The following is a 19,548-nucleotide window of genomic DNA, read 5'->3' on the forward strand; positions in this document are numbered from 1 at the left end:
CTACTATTTATAAAAAATATTGTACTAGAAAGTAAAGCTTTTTTGAATTGAATTGAATGAGCTCTTCAGTATCAAATAATTTATCTTAAAAGATTTCCTGGTTATTATGCTATTTCATTTAAAGTAATTTGATTATGAAGCTGTTCAATATTAAAAGTGAAAAGAAAACCAAAATTAGTGTCATCTCCTAAGTAATGGCTTAGAATGAAATGATAAAACTAAGCATGTCATATATCACTATCGAAAAAAAAAAAAAAAAAAAAAAAAAAAAAAAAAAAGGAGGGAGACAATAGTTTAATAACGATTAAAGGTATGGAAGACATAGTATTGAGAGTATTAGAAATACAAGTACTGAACCAAAATAGTGTAAGTTTATTTACTCTTATCAGATCATTTCTATTACTATATTGAAAAAAAAAAAAAAAAAAAAAAAAAAAAAACTCTTTTGCTAGCAATTCATAGTATAACAATTTGAGTTTTAATTTGATAAAAATTCACGTGAAAATTATTGAAAAGACTCATCTGAAGAATGAGGGACATAACAACAACAACAAGGCATCCTTATTTATAAAAATTAAAAATAGGTTCACTAATGTCATTTCTTACAAGTCTGCTTGTACTAGTCGGTATTTTAATTTAATTTTCTCACGCTATAGAGCAAAAGGCGCTGCTTTTCTTCTTGTAATAAACAATTGCTTGATGCAGTCTACTAAGGTTATAGACCTTATTTTTTTTTCTGTTGAAAATCTAGAACTTAGGCTTTGTTGTTAAATAAAATGACTGTGTACAAAGTCAATAAAAGCTCATCTGATGGTAATAATTTAATGCTTGTCAGTTATTGCAGTAAATTGAATAGTAGTAGTAGTAGTAGTAGTAGTAGTAATGAAGCTTCGTGACGTAATAATTCTCCTGCGAGAAAAAAGAAACAAAACAAAACAAAACATAGACTTTACTTTTTATTTTATTTATTTTATTTTATTTTTAGAATTGCCTTGCTTTCAAAAAGTAATGCAAAGAAGGACTATGATATTCTATCCATTATCCTCATCATTGTTGTAAGAAAGAGTCTTGATAACTAATAAAGTATGTATTTCTCTACTATGTAGTACCAACTATTAATTATTATTATGTAGCAGTAATAGTAGAAAATCTGGATCCAATAATAAGCTTATAATAATGTTAGTTTATATTATATAATGATTCAATTAATTGAAAGAATGTATAGATTAAATAGTAAACTTTTCTTAATTATGAATGTTTATATATAACCATTGCATGTTCTTAAATTATACATACACATATATATGTATAAGGTGCAGACACTGCGTTTTTTTTTTTTTTTTAGCTGGAAGCAGATTTAAAGGTACACCACCCAGAGTTGTTTGTTCTTCAGAACTTTGTTAACAACATCTTTCTTTTACATAACTAGTAAATCGTGCTACGTTGTAGAATTATGCATGCTTCAGTTACCGAGACTCATATGAAGAAAAACTATAGTACTACTACTATTACTACTGCTACTACTATTATTACTACTACTCCTTTATTTCTTTGTTAACAATAATATTTAGAATAGTACAAAATTATATAAATAATTTAAGTATCTGAGTTTTAACCCCCAGATTGTCTTTTAATTTCGAATAATATACTTTTTAAGGTAAATTTTAATTGGTAGTTTTAAAATGTGGGGAATATAGAATTAGCATAGTTGAGATGGCAACAAATAGAAGAAAAAAAAAAGAGGCAATAATGAACATAAATAAATAAATCCCCATAACAATAAGATCTCTAACATAAATTTATGCATTTTAAAATATCATATATGAAAGATGCATAAAAAAAAAATATGATTTCATAAATACATAAAAAAGAAGACGCTCATCATAATGTAAGAAGGAGAAAGTCGGACAAAAGGAATAGGTCATGTATAGCAACCTTCCGTCATATTCCGTGCAAACAACGAATGCCTATGTCTAATTTTCACATTATTCATATAGCTCGGAAGATGCGGACATTAAAATATGCTACTTTCTTCACAAGCACTATAGAACCTTTCACATCATATTCCAGTACTAAGTAAAAAAAAAAAAAAAAAAAAAAAAAAAAAAAAAAAAAAAAAAAAATAGATGTGTACTCTATGTATGCCCTTATATGTGTACGAAATTATACTTAACAGTTTTTCCCGATTGTTCCGAGGAAAGAATTATATAAAAGGGCTTCTCTTTTTTTTTCCTTCTCTTTATTATTATTATTTTTTTTTTTTTTTTTTGTATTCTTTTAATTTTATTTATTTCATATACATATATTTTTTTTAAGAAAACAAAATGGTTTCATCAAGACCTGGATCTCCTTACACTGGTTATAGACCCTCTAGTGCTAATTCTACTCATACCAAAGTAGAAGAAGACCTTCATGAATATGCTGGTATTGACTATGATAAGGTATATAGTTTTTTATATTAAAGGATGTGAAGACAAATAAAAAAAAAAGAGAGAGGGAGAACTAAACAAGAATTATTTTTTTTTATAAAAGGTTACAATCATGCGTAATCCTTCTGTAGCTGTTCTTTATGAACAAGCATTAACTTATGAACAAGGTACTGTGATTTCATCTGCTGGTGCTCTTTGTGCTTATTCTGGTAAGAAGACAGGTCGATCCCCCAAGGATAAACGTATTGTTAAAGAAGAGACATCTGATAAGGATATTTGGTGGGGACCTGTGAATACACCCATCAGTGAAAAAGTCTTTCTGATTAATCGTGAACGTGCTATTGATTATCTTAATACTCGTCCTCGTTTGTATGTATTTGATGGTTTTGCAGGTTGGGATCCCAAGTATCGTATTAAGGTACGTGTTGTCGCTTCTCGTGCTTATCATCTCTTGTTCATGCGTAACATGTTGATTCGTCCAACTGAAGAAGAACTTGAAGAATTCGGTACTCCTGATTTCACTATCTTTAATGCTGGTGAATTCCCCGCCAATCGTTATACAACTGGCATGACTTCTACCACCTCCGTCTCTGTCAACTTTAAGCGTAATGAAATGGTTATCCTTGGTTCTGAATATGCTGGTGAAATGAAGAAGGGTGTAAGTAGAATAAATTAAATATTATTAAACCAAACAAAAAATATTTATTTATTTATTTATCTTATTAATTTTATTTTATTTGCTTATTTATTTCGGATATTAGATCTTTACTGTAATGCATTATTTAATGCCCAAGGCAGGTGTTCTTTCACTTCACTCATCAGCTAATGAAGGTCCCAATGGAGATGTATCTCTCTTCTTTGGTCTTTCAGGTACCGGTAAGACCACACTCTCGGCTGATCCTAAACGTCAATTAATCGGCGATGATGAGCACTGTTGGTCCGATAATGGTATCTTCAATATTGAAGGTGGTTGTTATGCTAAATGTATCGATCTTTCAGCTGAAAAGGAACCTGATATTTTCAATGCCATTCGATTTGGTTCTATCCTTGAAAATGTTGTCCTTGATGAAGAAACACGTGAAGTAGATTATTCAGATGATTTCTTGACAGAGAACACACGTTGTGCTTATCCCATCTATCATATCCCTAATGCCAAGATACCTTGTATGGGAGGACATCCTAAGAATATTATCTTGTTGACGTGTGATGCCTTTGGCGTCCTTCCTCCTGTCTCCAAGTTAACTGCTGAACAAGCCATGTATCACTTTATTTCTGGCTACACCACCAAGGTACCAGGTACTGAAGATGGTATCTTGGAACCTCAAGCCACTTTCTCTGCTTGCTTTGGTGCACCTTTCCTTGTTCTTCATCCTCAACGTTATGCTACCATGTTGGCAGAAAAGATGTCTAGTCATAAAGCAGATGCCTGGTTGATTAATACGGGTTGGATTGGTGGATCTGCTGCAAATGGTGCTAAGCGTTGTCCCTTAAAGTACACCCGTGCTATCTTGGATGCTATTCATAGTGGTGAATTGGCCAATGCTAAATTTGATAAATTGGAAATCTTTAATTTAAGTATTCCCAAGACTGTCACTAATGTCCCCTCTGAACTTTTGAATCCCAAGACTGCCTGGCAGGGAACTAGTAAAGAATTCGATGCCTCTCTTCGTAATGTTGCTAACATGTTTGTTCAAAACTTTAAGACTTATGAAGATCAAGCCGATCCCAAAACTTTAGCTGCTGGTCCTAAGATTTAAATCTAAATAGTTGTATACTACTTTATGTAGAAACAGGCATTTCTTTTTTTTTTTCAATTATCTAAAATGTATTATAGTTTATTAGCAGCCTTTTTTTTTTTCTTTTTTTTTTTCTCTCTATTTCCACCACATTATATTATTACTATTCTAATAATAAACAATTTTTTTTTATATATAATATGCAGACATAAAACTTTTGTTTCAAAAAAAAAAAAAAAAAAACCATCATTCTTTCTCACTTTTTTTTTAAAAAAAATATACTAAAAATAAAATAAAATAAAAACGTGGAAGATATAAAAGTCTAAAATGAATTTTAGAAAATAGAAAAAAAAAATATACTATTTGACTCTATTATAAAATAAACTTGAAGGGGGGGAGGTAAAGAATCTTTAATGTTATAAAGAAAAAAAAAGGAAAAAAAAAGTAGTGAGTTATTTCTTACATACGATAAAATCAATTGATATTATAGATGCATATATCTACTACTATTGATAAGAAGTAGTAGCAGTAGTAGTAGTTAGTAGTAGTAGTAGTAGTATTAGTAGTATTAGTAGTATTAGTAGTAATAGTAGTAGTTAGTAGTAGTAGTAGCATGTGCCAAAATACCATCATTAAAATTTAGTATATTTTTATAAACGAGAACACATGGTCGTCTCTATTTTTTTTTTTTTAAAAAAAAAAACCTAACTTTAAAAATAAAAGTGGGGGCTGGGATGTACTTACGATAGAAATAGAAGGTTTCTTTTTTTTTCAAATAAAAATTCATATTAATCATCATTAAATTTAAACTATTTTTCAATTAAACCTGAAACCTTGTTGAATATCAGTTTAAAGTTTGTAAAAAAAAAAAATGTTTCTAATTATTGAGAAACAGCAATAATAACAAACTTTTTTGTTATTATAGAACAGGTAGTAAGTAGTGAGATATTAGAATGTACCTTTTTTGAATGAATATTCCATAAAAGGTAATCTACAAAATTATAGATCCTTTTATAAACCAATAAAATAAAAGCAAAAAAAAAGGAAAGGAAAGAGATAATAGAAAAGAAAAATCGATAAAAAATCATGATAAAAAAAAATCAAAATCAAAATCAAAAATCAAAAATCAAAAAATCAACAGATTAAAATGTTTGATCTCTATATTTTTCCATTTTATTATTACTATATATTTTCAAGGGTTAAACTTTATTGTATGTGTAAAACTAAGTTCTTCTTGGTTTATTGATATGTTTCACTTTTATTTTTTAAAACCCAAACCCTGTACAAAAAAGAGAGAAGAAAAGAAAGAAAGAAAGAGAGTAGAAAGCTTATTGTTATCATATAATAAGATTAACGATAATAATGATAATAGGTTTTAATGTTTATTCTTTTTAAGCCAGCAAAAATTAAATAAAAAATAATGATTTACAATATAAATAAAATAAATATACAAAAAAAAAGAATGAAAAAGAATAGGAAGTTTGTATCTCTGATATAATATAGATATATTATATACATATATGTATATGCATATTATTATTTTTTTTTGGGGGGGAGGAGGAAAGAGGAGGAGAGGAAAGTGGGAGTAGATAGGAGGTGGAAGGAGGAGAAAAAAAAATTAAATGTATATACTTTATATGCATATAAATGATTCAATAAACAAAGGACTTATAATAAATTACATAATATAAATATTTGATAATATGAGTTGCCTACACGGGTCTAATAATATCTTGGTTTTAAATTTTAAATGCGTACTAAATCCCGAAGAGCATTTAATTGTCGGATATCTTCTGTTGATGGTAATTTTTCCCAAGCAATATCTTGAATAGGTAATAAATTATATTGAGATAAGGATGTAGAAGAAAAGGAAGATGATGTAAAAGGAACATGTTCCTGTTCCTGTTGTTGTTGTTGTTGTTGTTGTTGTTGTTTAGGATGGATAGTAGTGTTTAAAGGTGATAAAGTTGTTTCAAAATCATCTTCTGATGTAGAAGGTGAAGTAGTATTGTTAGTAATGGTTAATGAGGGAGGAAGAGAATAAGTTGAAGATACAGAAGAAGTTGTCGAGAGATCACCGTTAGAATCAATAGAATTATGACGCTGTATTAAAGGATGATACTGATCTTGTGAAGCAATATTGACAAGAGGATTTAATTCTGGATATAAACCTCGAGGAATATCAATTGAACTTAATCGAGGGTCTTCAGAAGGTCTTTTTAATCTTCCTGAGAGAACATCCGCTTTTGTATAATAAGAGATGAGATGAATTTTTTGATTTGTTGTTGTGCAGATAGAAAAGCTTTGTTTAATTAAGCCATCATGTTTATATGAAAATGGTATATGCTTTACACCAGGAATAATAGAAGGAGGACGACGAGGTCTTCGTTTAGTATCTAATTCTTTATAAGTTAAGAAGCTACCCAAGACTCGACTAGGTGACCATGTACGTCCATCAGTCCAACGTCTCATACCAGCCTCTCTTTCATCCCAAGCAAATACAGATCCGGATTGAATACTGATACGTTCCTTTGATGTTAATCGTCTTTGTACTCTGTTTAACATGCCTCTTCTACAAGCTTCAAATATAATAAGTGCATCTTGAGGTGTTTTTATATATCCAATAAACGTTTCCATTTCACACCCCTTTTTTTATTATTATTATTTAAGGAACTCAAAAAAAAAATATAATTATAAAATAAAAAAGTATAAAAAAAAAATCTTTTATATATGAATATTTATATATATTTATTTAACTTTTATTCTTTTTTAGTTATATTACTTTTCATTATGTCACAATTTCTATATTAAAATTAATGCAAAATTTGTAATGTGCGTATTGCCGCTTTTTACAAAAAAGGAAACTATTTTTCTATTTTCGCCTCCTTTTATTCTCCTCCATCCCCCCCAAAAAAAAGTTTAATTTTTTTTTAAATTTTTTTTTTCTGATATAATTTTTTTTTATTGTTGTTTTTTCTCATCCATTGTTACATGAACGAAAGGGATTAAATTTAAAAAATATTCAATTTCCACTTTTCCCTTGATTTCTCTTATAGCTGATTCATGTCCACAAGCAACATAGAAATAATGTAAACTTATGCACATCTAAAATAACTCTATGTTAACACGTTCTTTTTTTTTTCTTTTTTTTTTCTGGTAAACTTACTAAGATATGCCACCTATTATTACGTAATATAGTCAGTATGCTTTTATTTTTACTTACTTTTTTTTTTTTTGAAAATATTATAAACTTACCAAGCATGTAATTGAGGATTTGGAATATAATTAAAAATAAAACAAAAATTAGAATCAAATAACCATACGGAAATGGCTAATATTAAAAATAATGCTCCTTGATGAAATAGCTTGATGATTTGTTTGTTTTTGACATCTTTATAGATCTTCAGTACAAAATAAAGATCACTCCACATTACTATACCAAATCTAGTAAATTACAAAAAAAAAAAAAAAAAAAAAATGAATGTCAGATTCCTTTCTTTCTTCATGTGTGTAATAATTCTCATATTTTACGATGTTTGAAACATAAAGAATTGAGTTGTTCCTTTATTCGCACTTGTAACATAAGTAGCAAACACACAATAAAATGCAATACCGATTGTATAGAGTTTATTATTATATCCATGCTCATTCATTAAAGCCCACATAAGATAACATGCAGTCCATACCATAGGTACCTTTTATATACACGTTTATATAAAATATAATAGTTGACGACAAGCATTATAATAGACTTACTTCATCCCACATTTGATGCTGAAATTGTAAAGTTGCATGAAATAATATACTAAATTAGATCATTTAAATATATATATATATATATAAAAGGGGGGAAAAGTAAATATGTGAGTAATGCTCTTTTATTACCTTCCAATACCAACAATGACGATTAATAAATAACTAAATGATAATTTCCAGCCAAGTGACTTATGATGAAGTGCTACGCCAAGTAAACCTAACGCAACCATAGCTAAACTCTAAAATATATATATATATATACATATTTATAGTGTATGCATACATATACTTGTACATTATTTACAACTATTATTATATAATTACTGAAATTGTATTCCAAAATTCTGCTATGTAATATGAATGTACATAATTCTTTTCACACCTAAATCAAAATAATTATTCAACATGTATTACAGATATGAAATGATTATTTCTCTCTCTCTCTCTCTTTTATTACCAATCCACTGAACTTGTAATTGGGCCCCAAAAACCAATGGATTGATCTGTTACTTTTTGTTGCATTGCCATATAAATTGAATTTATAGTTAATAATAAAAAAAAAGAGAAAAAGAGGAAGAGGAAAAAAAAAAGGCAGGCTAGGTAAGCAAGAAGCAAGGGTAGGGTAGGGTAGAGTCTTAAAGGGTTAGGGGTAAGGGTAAGGGTAAGAAGAAAAAAAGATTATAAATAAAAGAGTGGGGAAGAAAAAAAAAAGGAGAGAATTCGGAAAGACAGACAGCCGATTAAAACATGATCAATCGGCACAAATAATATTGTTTATTTTATTTTATTTTTTATCTATTTACATACCAATATTATCCATCCATTGGATTACATGATTAAAAGCATTTTTATCTTCTTCATTAAGCTTAATATGATCGACGCAATCATTATTTAGAAAATTAGGTAAACAAGAAGAAGAAGAGGAGATGATTAGAATTGGAAAGTAAGGTTCAAACTCACTTGTAGGGTAAAGCTTATTTAACAAATAACTATGAATGGATTTTTCATGTTTTAACATAATTAAGCCAGAAACAGGTTTGTTGGAAACAAATTTTTGTGAAATACGGCATGCTATTTCACCTGAACTAATCATTAAAGGTGGAAAAAATGAAAGTTCTGAAGTTGCCTGTTTCAATTCTTATCATATGAAATAAATTAGAAATAATATATTATCACATATAAATATGCATTACCCTCATAACAAGTCTTTAATGGTTCCTTATCCTTACTATCATCAGGTAAAGACATAAGAATGGAAATAGTTGAATAACCTTCTTTACTAAATTGAGTTTGCCACCATTTTCTAATTTATTATTTCAATATCTTGTTATGAACAAATAAAAAAAAAATCTCTTCTCTTACACTGCTTTTTCCTGTTGACTTTTTTCATTCTCTGTTTTAATTGTATTTAATAAAAGAATAGGCGTTGGTCTTTGTAAACTGCAAGTTTCGGATGCATTCATCTTTGTTAACATAAACTTATTTCTCTTGAAAAACAAGTACTTTAGCGATATCGCATTATAATTAACTCTTTTTGATAGAATAAACATGATATAATCTAATTGGACAGTTTAAAAAAATAATAATAATAATAATAATAATAACAACAACAACAACAACAGACACCCACACACGTTATTGCTGAATTTTGCGTAACTTTGATGATGTGTCGGATTTTTTTTTTTTTTGGCGAATAATATTATAATAAGAAGTATAGCATAGTTGACTTTGAAAATAATACAATCAATATAAGCTGTATATGATTAGGTATTTAATATGATAGAAGAATTATGCATTATTTCTGGTAGAAATATAGAAACTGAATAATGCCACCTTTTTCTTCTTCTTCTTCTTCTTTAAGGGAAACATTCTAAAGAGAAGAAATTCAATATGTTTACTTGGAACAATGTCGTCAAAAAAAAAAAAAGCTAATGCCAAAGAACATTTCTAATAAACTTTAAATTGTCTGAACTGCTTATTTTTTTTTAGGGGGGAGGAAAAAAAAAAGAAGAAGAAGAAAAAAAAAAAGAATGGAATTATTAACATGTGATTTATTAAGTGTTGTAATATTAGTATACACATTCTCTTATATTTGACTAAATTCAAGATAGTTAATCATATTAACTAATTTGAAGCAGTCTAGTAAAAGAAGAAACACTTGTTACTAAAATATGTATTTAGCGCTAGATGAAAAGAAAGCAAAGATTAACAAGTGATAAGGTTATATAATTACAATTAAAGAACATAGATTGTATTCATTGACTATGTAAAGTCACTCTTCTTTATGCTATAAAGTACTTCTTCTAAAGCATTTAATTTCAACACGTGTTGTTATTAGAGGAAATCAAGTTTTCCTTCTTGTACAACCACTTTAAATCAGTGTGCAAGTAAAAGAAATTCATTTAAATTTCTCTCCTTTCTTCCTTGTAATAATGAATAATTCAACATTCTTTTATGATAATAACTTTTATCAACGTAGACCTTCTTTAACGACGATATGTCCACCACCAGACAAAAGGAAGCAACGACATGGTAGATTCTCAAATAAAAAGACAACTACAACTCATAGACTCAAATATAACGATAATACCAGGTTTTATAAGCATTTACTTGATATGTCATTTATTCAACTCATAGGCTGGACCTATCTTATGATCTGTCTTTGTCTCTCTACATTGCATCTATTCAAATCATTCTATCATTCAGGTAGGTTTGAAAATATGAAATAAACATACTTTATTATCTTCTATTCATATTTACATAAAGAAGACTCTACCACGCATTGGGATCATAGACTCATGGAAAGACAACAACTGAAGGAGTCTTCCTTAAATGAATTATTGCCTGAATTTCTTTTATCGAAAATATTTAGTAAATCATCTTCGATTGTTAATTATCATCACAATAATCTTATCATTCGTCCTTATTGGTTTACAGCTTCTATAAAACCTGTTCAAGATGACACTTTAACATTAGCTACTGTAGTAGAATCAAAAGATTTAAATCATTTAATAAAACTAGCTGAACTTTATCAAGGTAAAGTAAATAGGACAAAAGATAGCACTATGTGGATAGCATAGTAAAGTATATACATATATACCATACACATAGATACAAATATACATACACATATATACAAATATACATAGTAAAATATATACATATATACCATACACATATATATATACATACAGGCTCTATTTCAGCTACATTACTAGTTCCTTCCACAACTGGGATGATGGATAATGAATATATACGACAACAATTAAGACAAATACGTCACATCTATGAAACGACATCTATACTAAAACGTCATGTAGATCTTCATCTTGTTCTTCAGCCTGATATGAATCCAAGTAGTAATAGAATGAGTTATCAACAAGCACGTAATCTGGCTCGTTTATTTGGTCGTACAGATTATATTGCCTTTATTCCTGTTTCAATACTTTGGATAACAACCCATATTAAAGATTCATTTAAAGACCATCAATCTATATTAAAAGAAGGAAATGTACTCGTTATTCCAACATTTGGATTTACATTTGATGAACAGCAGAATCTTACTTTACCTATAGATAAGCAGTCTATCACTGAATGGGTAGAGGAAGGTAAAATAGGATTATTAGATGAACACTATGAACTCAATCATGGTCCTACATCTTATTTACATTGGAAAGAGGCAGTAGAACCTTATCTTGTACCAACATATGATACTCAGTATGGTCCTATTTATATCTTTTCAAGGTTAAATCATCCATGGTATACACACGCATTCATATATGTATATATGTGTTTATATACATGTTCAAAAATTTTTTTTTGTTTAACATACAATAGGTGTGAAGAGAGATTTGAAGACGATCTAGCATCGTGTCTTTATACTACTTATTTAGCAGGTGCTGATTTATGGGTTTTACCTAATGATTTTGTAATTAGAACACATTATGATGAGACTGTCTTGTCTACTCTGCAAGTAAGTTTTATGTATGTATACATGCTTACTTTACTTACGATTCATACTCTATAAGCAACGGAAAATATACAATAGATTGGTTAGAAGATATAGAATTGAACAGTGTGTATTCTATGCAAGACAATTTGATCAATATCAGGCTACATTCAATAAAACACAGCATATTAAACAAGAATGTTCAAAAGTAATTTTCACTCTACAAAAGGAAAAAATAATTTCTGATTTCTTATTGACAAATAAATAAAATAGAATATTTGAAACGAAGAAGAACTATTCTTATCCAATCAAATTTTTTCATCTTTTAATTCAACATTACACATTCTGACTTTCTTACGTAAAATTTTAATACCCCACTTATATTCTTTATTATATTTTTATACATCTGTATATTTATTTATTTTTTTTATTTTTTATTTTCTTATTTTTTATTTATTTTTATTTATTTTTATTTATTTTTATTTATTTTTTATTTATTTTTTATTTTCTTTCTTTCTTTCTTTATTTATTTTATTATAAGGGATACAATGTCAACAGCAGCATCTCAAGCAGTAACAAAGAGTGCTTTCCGTAGATTTCTTGATTCACCAGCTGGCCCCAAAACTATTCACTTTTGGGCACCTGCTATGAAATGGGTAAATAATAATAATCATATTTTGGATGTATTGTACTAAAAAGGGAAATATTAGGCTTTAGTTATTGCTGGTATTGGTGATATGCAACGTCCTGCTGAAAAGTTGAGTTTATCTCAAAATTTATGTAAGTATAAAATAGGTTTGATGTTACTTTTGTTTAACTTGTAAAAAAAAAAAAAAAAAAAAAAAAAAAAAAAAAAAAAAAAAAAAAAAAAAAAAAAAAAAAAAAAGCTTTAATGATGACTGGTCTTATTTGGTCTCGTTATTCCATGGTTATTATTCCGAAGAATTATTCTTTATTTGCAGTCAATCTTTTTGTATTTGGTACAGGCACTCTTCAATGCGGTCGTATCTTTAAGTAAGTTGTTTCTTTTCATGTATAAAAATAAATTTTAATGTTTTTTTTTGTTTTTTTTAGGTATCGTATGTCTGATGAATATAAACAACAACAAAAGTTATTAGAAGAAAAGCAAGCGTAATCCTGTATAAAAATAAATGAAATAAATAAATTTCATTATTATGTGTAAAAAAAAAAAAAAAAAAAAAAATCCCCGACTTTTCCCAGTAGTGGTAGTAAATTGAATAATATAAAATAGAAAAGTAAAAGAAGAGCTTATATTATAGAAAACAACAAGTAATGTTAATAAAAGTGCCGTTTTATTTTTTTTTCTTGGAGAGGAATGAGGAGTATTCGTTTATTTTCCTCCCTGCCCCTTTTTATAACAGGTACAGTACCAAAAATAGCAAAAAAAAAAAAAAAAAAAAGAAAAATTGTTTATAAAAGTTACCACGATGCAACTACATTATCATCGTCATTATTATTGTTCAATGGTCGTGAATGAAAATCACCAAAAATAGACTCGTAAGGGTAAGCAACTTCATTATCTCCATCAGGAGAATATACATTGGATCTTTCTTGTAAACTCAACCTTTCTTCTTCTTCTTCTTCTTCATCGTCGTTGTCGTTGTCGTCGTCAAATTGTATTAAAGAACTATGCTGCATAATATCATTTTGATGGGATGGTAAAGCCATTACTCCAAGCATGGAAGGCTCAATGTTAGGTCCACTTCCCATATGTATCAAATAAGCATCCTCAAATGAAATAGATGAATTTCGATTATTATTATTATTATCTATATAATAAGGCGAAAATGATAATGATTTTTGTGTAGTCGAGGCAGAAGAAGGAGATGAAGATAATCCATTATTATTTACACTTGATGATGATAACCATTTTGTAGCTGGACTAATATCTAATGATGGATGACTTGAAGGTGAAAATGAAGTTTGCATAGCTTTGGATATATTATCTAAAAGAAGAATAGGATGATAAGATGGCTTATGTCTTTATATAATTAAATGATTACCTTCTAGTTCAGCTAAAGCATCATCCATATTCTCTTCAACTTGATGATTAGCTATTCGTGTTGTTGTTTTACTGACACGATCAATTCGACTTGAAACTGGCTCAGGCATTCCCTTTAACAAAATCATGGTATCTGTATTGGGTATAATAGTTGCATCAAGTAAAGATTTTAAATTTTGATGAGGTTGATACGTTTGAAAACTAAATTGATGTCGAGTCCATAAAGGTGGATCGTCTGCTAAGGCTGCTCCATAAGTTGTAATTTCTGCATTTGAAAGCCATCTAACTTTCTTTTCATTATGCTGTAATGTAACTGGATCATTGTCTACGACAGGTAATTTCTTATTCTTTTTATTGTTCTTTTTATGACTCGAGTTATTCTTAACTTCGGTAGATGATGGTTCAAGAATATCAGCTGTTGGTATCATCCATTTTACTTCTTCCCAATCTGAACTACGAGCTACTCTCCATTCTGCTATGTCTTCTTCTTTTATCGTTAAGTCTAACTTTTCTATATTTCGTCCCTTTTCTCTCTTTTTAATTATATTTTTGGCTATCCAACATCGATGCAATGTTAAAATACCATCAGGATGAAACGAATAAAGGTCTTGAAATCCTATCTCTTCTCCATCATTCATCTTGGTCATTATATCATCATATTCTTCATCAAATCCAAACATGAGTACATTATCATTATTTGTATTTTGACTCACGATATTTGTTTGTGATTTACTATTGCCGTTAGTCATCACATTTTGTGCTGTTGGATTCGTGGATGAGAGCATATTAGAACCAAAAGAAGATAACATTTGACTAGCTTGTTGCTTTAGAGTCCCAACAATAGGTTGATAATTCGTCATCATCCCATCTAATGAAGTTGAAGAAGGGTAGCCATGACTACTATGATTAGAAAGTGGATTATTGTTACTATGAATGAAACAATAATAAGGATATCTTGTCATGGTAACAAATGTGGTAGTCAGTTTAGCTCGAGATAAGGATTCCTTTGTTGAAGATCGAGATGGTGTGAATGAAGGATGATTTGAGATAGAGTGAGGCAGTCGATGATAATAATAACCAGTATTGAATTCTTGTTGTTTATTACTATTTAGAAGAAGATCATCTTGAGATGACGTTGATAAATTATATCCAGGCATTTTCCTTCTCTGTTTAATTCGCACAACAGAATTTAATTGCGTAGGCTAAAAAAAAAAAAAAAAAATTAGCTGTCATCTCTATCAAATATCTACTTTATACCTTGACTGGTTTATTCTTGAATAAAGATGAATGGAATAATATAGGATGATTATTGACTTTTCCATGAACATGTCCTGTTATCTCAGGTTTACCACCATAAGGATTAATAGCATATACATGAGTTGTACCTCTTGCTGTACTAATAGCACACCAATTAGAATCTATTGAAAAATGACAATCTTCTACTTGTGCATCTGTAATACCTCTTGATAGACTATACAAATGGAATACATTTGTACTATTCATATTGTTAGGTGTTAACATAGAAAAGATATGAAATGTATGACCTTGTTTGGATGCTGACATCAATAAAGTTCCTGCTTGATTAAAAGTGAGACATGAAACTGGATGAGTATGTGGTCTAAAATGAGCTATAGTTGATATAGATAAGTTTCTTGTAGGTGTCTTTGGCAATTTAAGAATATCTCGAATCATAACCTATATCATAAAATTAGAGTTTGTATACACATATGTATATGATTTTACCATTCCTGAAGGTATCATTTTCTTTATTGAAGCAGCATTATTTTGAATAGGTGTATTACCATTATTATATATAAAATCTTGTTGTGAAACACTAAATCGTCTATTATTTGGACTATTATTATTACTGTATTGCTGCTGCTGCTGCTGCTGTTGTTGTTGTTGTTGTTGTTGCTGCTGCTGCTGTTGCTGTTGTTGCTGAGGATTAAAATAATTCGAAAGAGTATTTAACCCGAATTCACCTAATGTCTTCATTCCACTCACAACTTCCTTTGCAATTCCCTTTGCAGCGCCTTTCACATCCTTTTCTCCTTGAAATACATTTAAGCCCGTCTTATGATAATGGGAAGTTGAAGGTGAATAATAGTTCGTGGTCATAACGGGGTCTGAATTCAATACCGCAGCATTCGTCGCATAAGCAATGAATCTTGATCCTAATGCAAAAATTGGACCTTGTAAATATTGCTGATCATGATAAATATCCATTAATGGACTTGCAATTGGTTTATAATCATTTATAGATAAAAAATGAAGTGACGGCCGTTGACGAGAAACGCAGCCCTGGAAATAAAAAAAAGAAATAAAATAAATAAAAGGTAACCATAAGCTATATAAATACATATACTTTACAAGTACAATGACCTTGGAATTACTTTTAATACATGTGACTTGTGTTGTATCATCATCTTCATCACCAAATTTATGGATCTCCTTAACGATAGATTGTGAATTTAAAGAATAAATAATAAGTTTAGATGACTTATTACTTGACATCAATGTTGGTAACTGTGAAGCATCATTAAGGGAAGAATGACGACTATCTAAGGTATTATCAGCTTGACTCTTAACCACTTCAGATCTAAATAATAGCAAATAATTTCAATTATTATTTACACTAATGGCATATAAACTTTTTTTTTCTCTTTTTTTCTTTTTTTTTTTTTTCCTTTCATTCTTTCTTACACAATAGCGAATATGGGCCCTTGTTGAGTCGTATTCAAGACATGTATAAAAGTTATATTATGAAATATATGCTTGTCTTTGACTGAAAATATTTCATGTACATTATCTGGATTAGTTATATCCCATATTTGAAACCCATCATGATAGCCTAATATTAAACATGATAGGATACAAGGTCTTTTATCTCGAATATATTCTATTTTCTCAAATGTAGCAAATGTCACTTTATCAATATTACTATTATCTTCTTCTTCTCCATGATTGTCTACTGTTATTGCATCTGTTTGTTGTAATGCTACTTCTTCAATCATTCTTTGTTGATGATAGTGTGGATCAAACGAAGACATACTCAAACTGGGTTTTCTTTTTTGTAAGTTTGATGTAACATAAGATGACAATCTTGATATACCAGAAGATATAGACTCAAATGAAGTAGGATCTCTAAGTTATCATTTTAAGAAAAGAAAAGAAAAAAAAATCTGGTTTTCATAAATAGGAACAATTTATATTTACCTCAAAAATTTGGGTTCTGCTCGAACTCCATTATACACATTGAATTCCATTTTGTTCAATTCCTTGTAAATGAATAGTTAATTAGTAATACTTGCTTTACTATGGTTTTAATCTTGAAATGTACTAAAGTTCAATTTAAATGTATTGAATGTCGAATTAAAAAAAAGGAATGAATATGAAGTTGTATATGTATATGACTTGGCTTTGACTATTTAAATTTTTCTTTTTTTTTTAATTATGTAACAAATAATAAATATAAATATAAATATAAAGAAAAGGAATAACTATGATAAAAGAAAAAAAAATGATAAAACAAGAAAAAAAAAAGGCAATATGACTTAATTTTACAACACTCAAAATAATAATCTGCATTAATTCTTTTTCTACTTATGATTCTTATCCAATCACATGAGACTATTGAGGTCATTATCAAGGAACAATATTGTCCAATAAAAGCATTATTTGAATAATTAGCGGTTAAACTATAATACATAACTAAGCTTTTTTTTTTTTTTGCTGTTGAATGATAAATAGCTCTTTTTTGTTTGTTTGTTACGAATAATATTTGAGCTATCTAACATGATGAATAATAAACTGTTTTTATATATAAAAAAATTCATGTATATTTTTTAAATTGTACTATATGATTAAATAATTCAATATAATGTGTGAACAATCCTAATGGACTTTAGTGGTCATTTGATCATGACTTCTAAATTAAGTAAAAATAAAGTTGTAATTTTCCCCGCCTTTGTCTTTTTTTTTTGAAGCTTTCGTTTTTTTTTTTTTTTTTTGGTCTCTTCATCTTGTTCATCTCCAGGTTACTCATCATGTCAACAACAGCAGTAATTCAACAGCAACAGGCTGAAATGACTAAAGTTAATAAAGCAAAAGAAACTGCTATTGGGTTTATTATTGGTGGACTTGCTGCTTGCGGTGCAGTTACATTCACAAATCCTTGGGAGGTATAGTTATGTATAATCTATAATAAAGAAAACAACAGTATTAAAAAAAAAGGGGGACGCATGTATAGGTAGTTAAGACACGGCTTCAATTGCAGGGTGAATTAGTTCGAGCAGGTGCACTTTCAGAATCTGCAAGACCTTATCAGCATAGCTTTCAAGCACTTAAAGTAGTCTTTCAACATGAAGGAATTCGTGGTGCACAAAGAGGTTTAAGTGTAGCTTATTTTTATCAAATTTGTTTAAATGGAAGTCGTTTAGGACTCTATGAACCTGTTTTTAATTATACAGTAAAATTATTCAACTTGAATATATCATCCACTCATCGTAATCATGGTGGCATCTTGGCTGCTGGTGTCTTTTCTGGGGCTTTTGCAGGTGTAGTTGGCGCTGCTCTGGGTTCTCCGCTCTATCTTATCAAAACACGTCGACAATCGTATTCACCTGTATTTAAATCAATTGGTTATCAACATGAATCTATGAATAAAGCATCTATTTTAAGCTCATTAAAACATATTTATCAAACAGAAGGTATAAAAGGACTTTATCGTGGCGCTGATGCTGCGATGGTAAGAGCAGGTGTTGGGTCAGCTGTTCAAATGCCTACTTATATGATGGGTAAGGATATCCTACTTAATCGATTTGGATTACCAGATACAGTAAGTACCCATTTTGCTACATCCATGTTTACTGGAGTTTTGGTTTGTTTGGCAATGAATCCATTTGATGTAATTTCAACTCGAATGTATAATCAAGGCGTTGATCCTTTAACGGGTAAAGGTATCTTATATAATGGGCCAGTCGATTGTTTTGTTAAGCTTGTAAAAATCGAAGGTGTACGAGGACTTTATAAAGGATTTTTAGCACATTATCTTCGTATTGGGTAAGGGATACATACATATTTATATAAATATGTTTACGGTACATATATTAATTTTTTTTTTTGATAATCGTGTGTAGTCCACATACTACACTTATGTTTATCTTTATGGAGCAATTGAAAAAACTTTACAACGAGCATTTAGCATAGTCTTCTTCTTCTTTTTTTTTTTTGTACGATATAGAATATATTTTTATTAGAAGACTATAGAGAGTATAGTTTATAATTATTTATTTATTTTTTTTATAATAACTTATATATACATCTAAACTAATAGTCCATATATTCAAAATAGAATTTAATATGTTACCCTTTTTCTTTACTGCTTATTTGTATCACATTGTAAAAACAAAAAAAAAATATCTATTATATGATTATGTAATATTTGCTTGATGTGTTAGTCATTTGGAGAATTCAAATTGGAGGGTAATCAGTCGCCCAATAGGATATTTGGATCTTGCACGTCAATTTGTAAAACAAAATCGTTATGAGCAACGACGGAGAAACAATTGCGCAATTTTTGTTTGTCGTGAATGGGTAATTTCCTGCTAAATTACATGCCATTTTTTTTTTTTTAAAAAAAAAAAAAAAAATCTG

At 29.0% G+C, this 19,548-nt stretch overlaps 7 protein-coding genes across 7 annotated transcripts; 4 read left to right on the plus strand and 3 right to left on the minus strand.

Annotated features, from left to right (window-relative positions):
* Positions 1-2,269: 2,269 nt before the first annotated feature.
* BX663DRAFT_446329 (phosphoenolpyruvate carboxykinase [ATP]) lies at positions 2,270-4,313 on the plus strand. Its single transcript, XM_051523683.1, has 3 exons — positions 2,270-2,441; positions 2,533-3,087; positions 3,191-4,313. Exons 1-3 carry the CDS (start codon positions 2,325-2,327, stop codon positions 4,184-4,186), a joined length of 1,668 nt encoding a protein of 555 aa, XP_051388147.1. The 5' UTR covers positions 2,270-2,324; the 3' UTR covers positions 4,187-4,313.
* Positions 4,314-5,516: 1,203 nt separating this feature from the next.
* BX663DRAFT_493206 (Gti1/Pac2 family-domain-containing protein) lies at positions 5,517-6,850 on the minus strand. Its single transcript, XM_051525330.1, has one exon. The coding sequence runs from the start codon at positions 6,800-6,802 to the stop codon at positions 5,912-5,914; it is 891 nt and encodes a 296-aa protein (XP_051388148.1). The 5' UTR covers positions 6,803-6,850; the 3' UTR covers positions 5,517-5,911.
* A 276-nt stretch (positions 6,851-7,126) lies between these two features.
* BX663DRAFT_482379 (ceramidase-domain-containing protein) lies at positions 7,127-9,471 on the minus strand (the record flags this gene model as incomplete). Its single annotated transcript, XM_051524424.1, has 11 exons — positions 7,127-7,270; positions 7,332-7,344; positions 7,421-7,609; positions 7,697-7,860; positions 7,922-7,970; positions 8,051-8,160; positions 8,288-8,303; positions 8,379-8,430; positions 8,729-9,058; positions 9,115-9,224; positions 9,284-9,471. The coding sequence occupies 11 exons, from the start codon at positions 9,469-9,471 to the stop codon at positions 7,127-7,129; spliced, it is 1,365 nt and encodes a 454-aa protein (XP_051388149.1).
* An 853-nt stretch (positions 9,472-10,324) lies between these two features.
* On the plus strand, positions 10,325-12,246 carry BX663DRAFT_493246 (uncharacterized protein). Its single transcript, XM_051525331.1, has 5 exons — positions 10,325-10,957; positions 11,116-11,680; positions 11,759-11,894; positions 11,950-12,078; positions 12,144-12,246. The coding sequence occupies exons 1-5, from the start codon at positions 10,720-10,722 to the stop codon at positions 12,150-12,152; spliced, it is 1,077 nt and encodes a 358-aa protein (XP_051388150.1). The 5' UTR covers positions 10,325-10,719; the 3' UTR covers positions 12,153-12,246.
* Positions 12,247-12,388: 142 nt separating this feature from the next.
* On the plus strand, positions 12,389-13,075 carry BX663DRAFT_493256 (mitochondrial pyruvate carrier). Its single transcript, XM_051525332.1, has 4 exons — positions 12,389-12,526; positions 12,581-12,650; positions 12,758-12,884; positions 12,945-13,075. Exons 1-4 carry the CDS (start codon positions 12,419-12,421, stop codon positions 13,003-13,005), a joined length of 366 nt encoding a protein of 121 aa, XP_051388151.1. The 5' UTR covers positions 12,389-12,418; the 3' UTR covers positions 13,006-13,075.
* A 196-nt stretch (positions 13,076-13,271) lies between these two features.
* BX663DRAFT_557329 (uncharacterized protein) lies at positions 13,272-17,368 on the minus strand. The gene is made up of 7 exons (XM_051531760.1): positions 17,110-17,368; positions 16,597-17,037; positions 16,264-16,492; positions 15,637-16,194; positions 15,151-15,588; positions 13,895-15,095; positions 13,272-13,837 (listed from the first exon to the last, which is right to left on the minus strand). Exons 1-7 carry the CDS (start codon positions 17,157-17,159, stop codon positions 13,311-13,313), a joined length of 3,444 nt encoding a protein of 1,147 aa, XP_051388152.1. The 5' UTR covers positions 17,160-17,368; the 3' UTR covers positions 13,272-13,310.
* Positions 17,369-17,892: 524 nt separating this feature from the next.
* On the plus strand, positions 17,893-19,536 carry BX663DRAFT_493263 (mitochondrial carrier domain-containing protein). The gene is made up of 4 exons (XM_051525333.1): positions 17,893-18,074; positions 18,143-18,954; positions 19,032-19,164; positions 19,247-19,536. The coding sequence occupies exons 1-3, from the start codon at positions 17,940-17,942 to the stop codon at positions 19,099-19,101; spliced, it is 1,017 nt and encodes a 338-aa protein (XP_051388153.1). The 5' UTR covers positions 17,893-17,939; the 3' UTR covers positions 19,102-19,164; positions 19,247-19,536.
* The last annotated feature ends 12 nt before the right edge of the window (positions 19,537-19,548 follow it).

Source organism: Cokeromyces recurvatus (assembly GCF_025118155.1).
Source record: "Cokeromyces recurvatus strain NRRL 2243 chromosome Unknown BX663scaffold_1, whole genome shotgun sequence".
Lineage (NCBI taxonomy): Eukaryota > Fungi > Mucoromycota > Mucoromycetes > Mucorales > Mucoraceae > Cokeromyces > Cokeromyces recurvatus.

What these genes read in the sequence shown, in the direction of transcription:
- BX663DRAFT_446329 (XM_051523683.1), top strand. Translation starts at nt 2,325, where the DNA reads ATGGTTTCATCAAGACCTGGATCTCCTTACACTGGTTATAGACCCTCT. An exon ending in CTGGTATTGACTATGATAAG is followed by an intron (nt 2,442 to 2,532) that starts GTATATAGTTTT and finishes TTTTTATAAAAG; the next exon opens with GTTACAATCATGCGTAATCC. An exon ending in CTGGTGAAATGAAGAAGGGT is followed by an intron (nt 3,088 to 3,190) that starts GTAAGTAGAATA and finishes TTCGGATATTAG; the next exon opens with ATCTTTACTGTAATGCATTA.
- BX663DRAFT_493206 (XM_051525330.1), bottom strand. Translation starts at nt 6,802, where the DNA reads ATGGAAACGTTTATTGGATATATAAAAACACCTCAAGATGCACTTATT.
- BX663DRAFT_493246 (XM_051525331.1), top strand. Translation starts at nt 10,720, where the DNA reads ATGGAAAGACAACAACTGAAGGAGTCTTCCTTAAATGAATTATTGCCT. An exon ending in ACTAGCTGAACTTTATCAAG is followed by an intron (nt 10,958 to 11,115) that starts GTAAAGTAAATA and finishes ATATACATACAG; the next exon opens with GCTCTATTTCAGCTACATTA. An exon ending in TCAAGGTTAAATCATCCATG is followed by an intron (nt 11,681 to 11,758) that starts GTATACACACGC and finishes AACATACAATAG; the next exon opens with GTGTGAAGAGAGATTTGAAG.
- BX663DRAFT_493256 (XM_051525332.1), top strand. Translation starts at nt 12,419, where the DNA reads ATGTCAACAGCAGCATCTCAAGCAGTAACAAAGAGTGCTTTCCGTAGA. An exon ending in GGGCACCTGCTATGAAATGG is followed by an intron (nt 12,527 to 12,580) that starts GTAAATAATAAT and finishes GGGAAATATTAG; the next exon opens with GCTTTAGTTATTGCTGGTAT. An exon ending in CAATGCGGTCGTATCTTTAA is followed by an intron (nt 12,885 to 12,944) that starts GTAAGTTGTTTC and finishes TGTTTTTTTTAG; the next exon opens with GTATCGTATGTCTGATGAAT.
- BX663DRAFT_557329 (XM_051531760.1), bottom strand. Translation starts at nt 17,159, where the DNA reads ATGGAATTCAATGTGTATAATGGAGTTCGAGCAGAACCCAAATTTTTG. An exon ending in GGGCCCATATTCGCTATTGT is followed by an intron (nt 16,493 to 16,596) that starts GTAAGAAAGAAT and finishes GCTATTATTTAG; the next exon opens with ATCTGAAGTGGTTAAGAGTC. An exon ending in TCAAGAATAAACCAGTCAAG is followed by an intron (nt 15,096 to 15,150) that starts GTATAAAGTAGA and finishes TTTTTTTTTTAG; the next exon opens with CCTACGCAATTAAATTCTGT.
- BX663DRAFT_493263 (XM_051525333.1), top strand. Translation starts at nt 17,940, where the DNA reads ATGTCAACAACAGCAGTAATTCAACAGCAACAGGCTGAAATGACTAAA. An exon ending in CATTCACAAATCCTTGGGAG is followed by an intron (nt 18,075 to 18,142) that starts GTATAGTTATGT and finishes ACGCATGTATAG; the next exon opens with GTAGTTAAGACACGGCTTCA. An exon ending in GCACATTATCTTCGTATTGG is followed by an intron (nt 18,955 to 19,031) that starts GTAAGGGATACA and finishes AATCGTGTGTAG; the next exon opens with TCCACATACTACACTTATGT.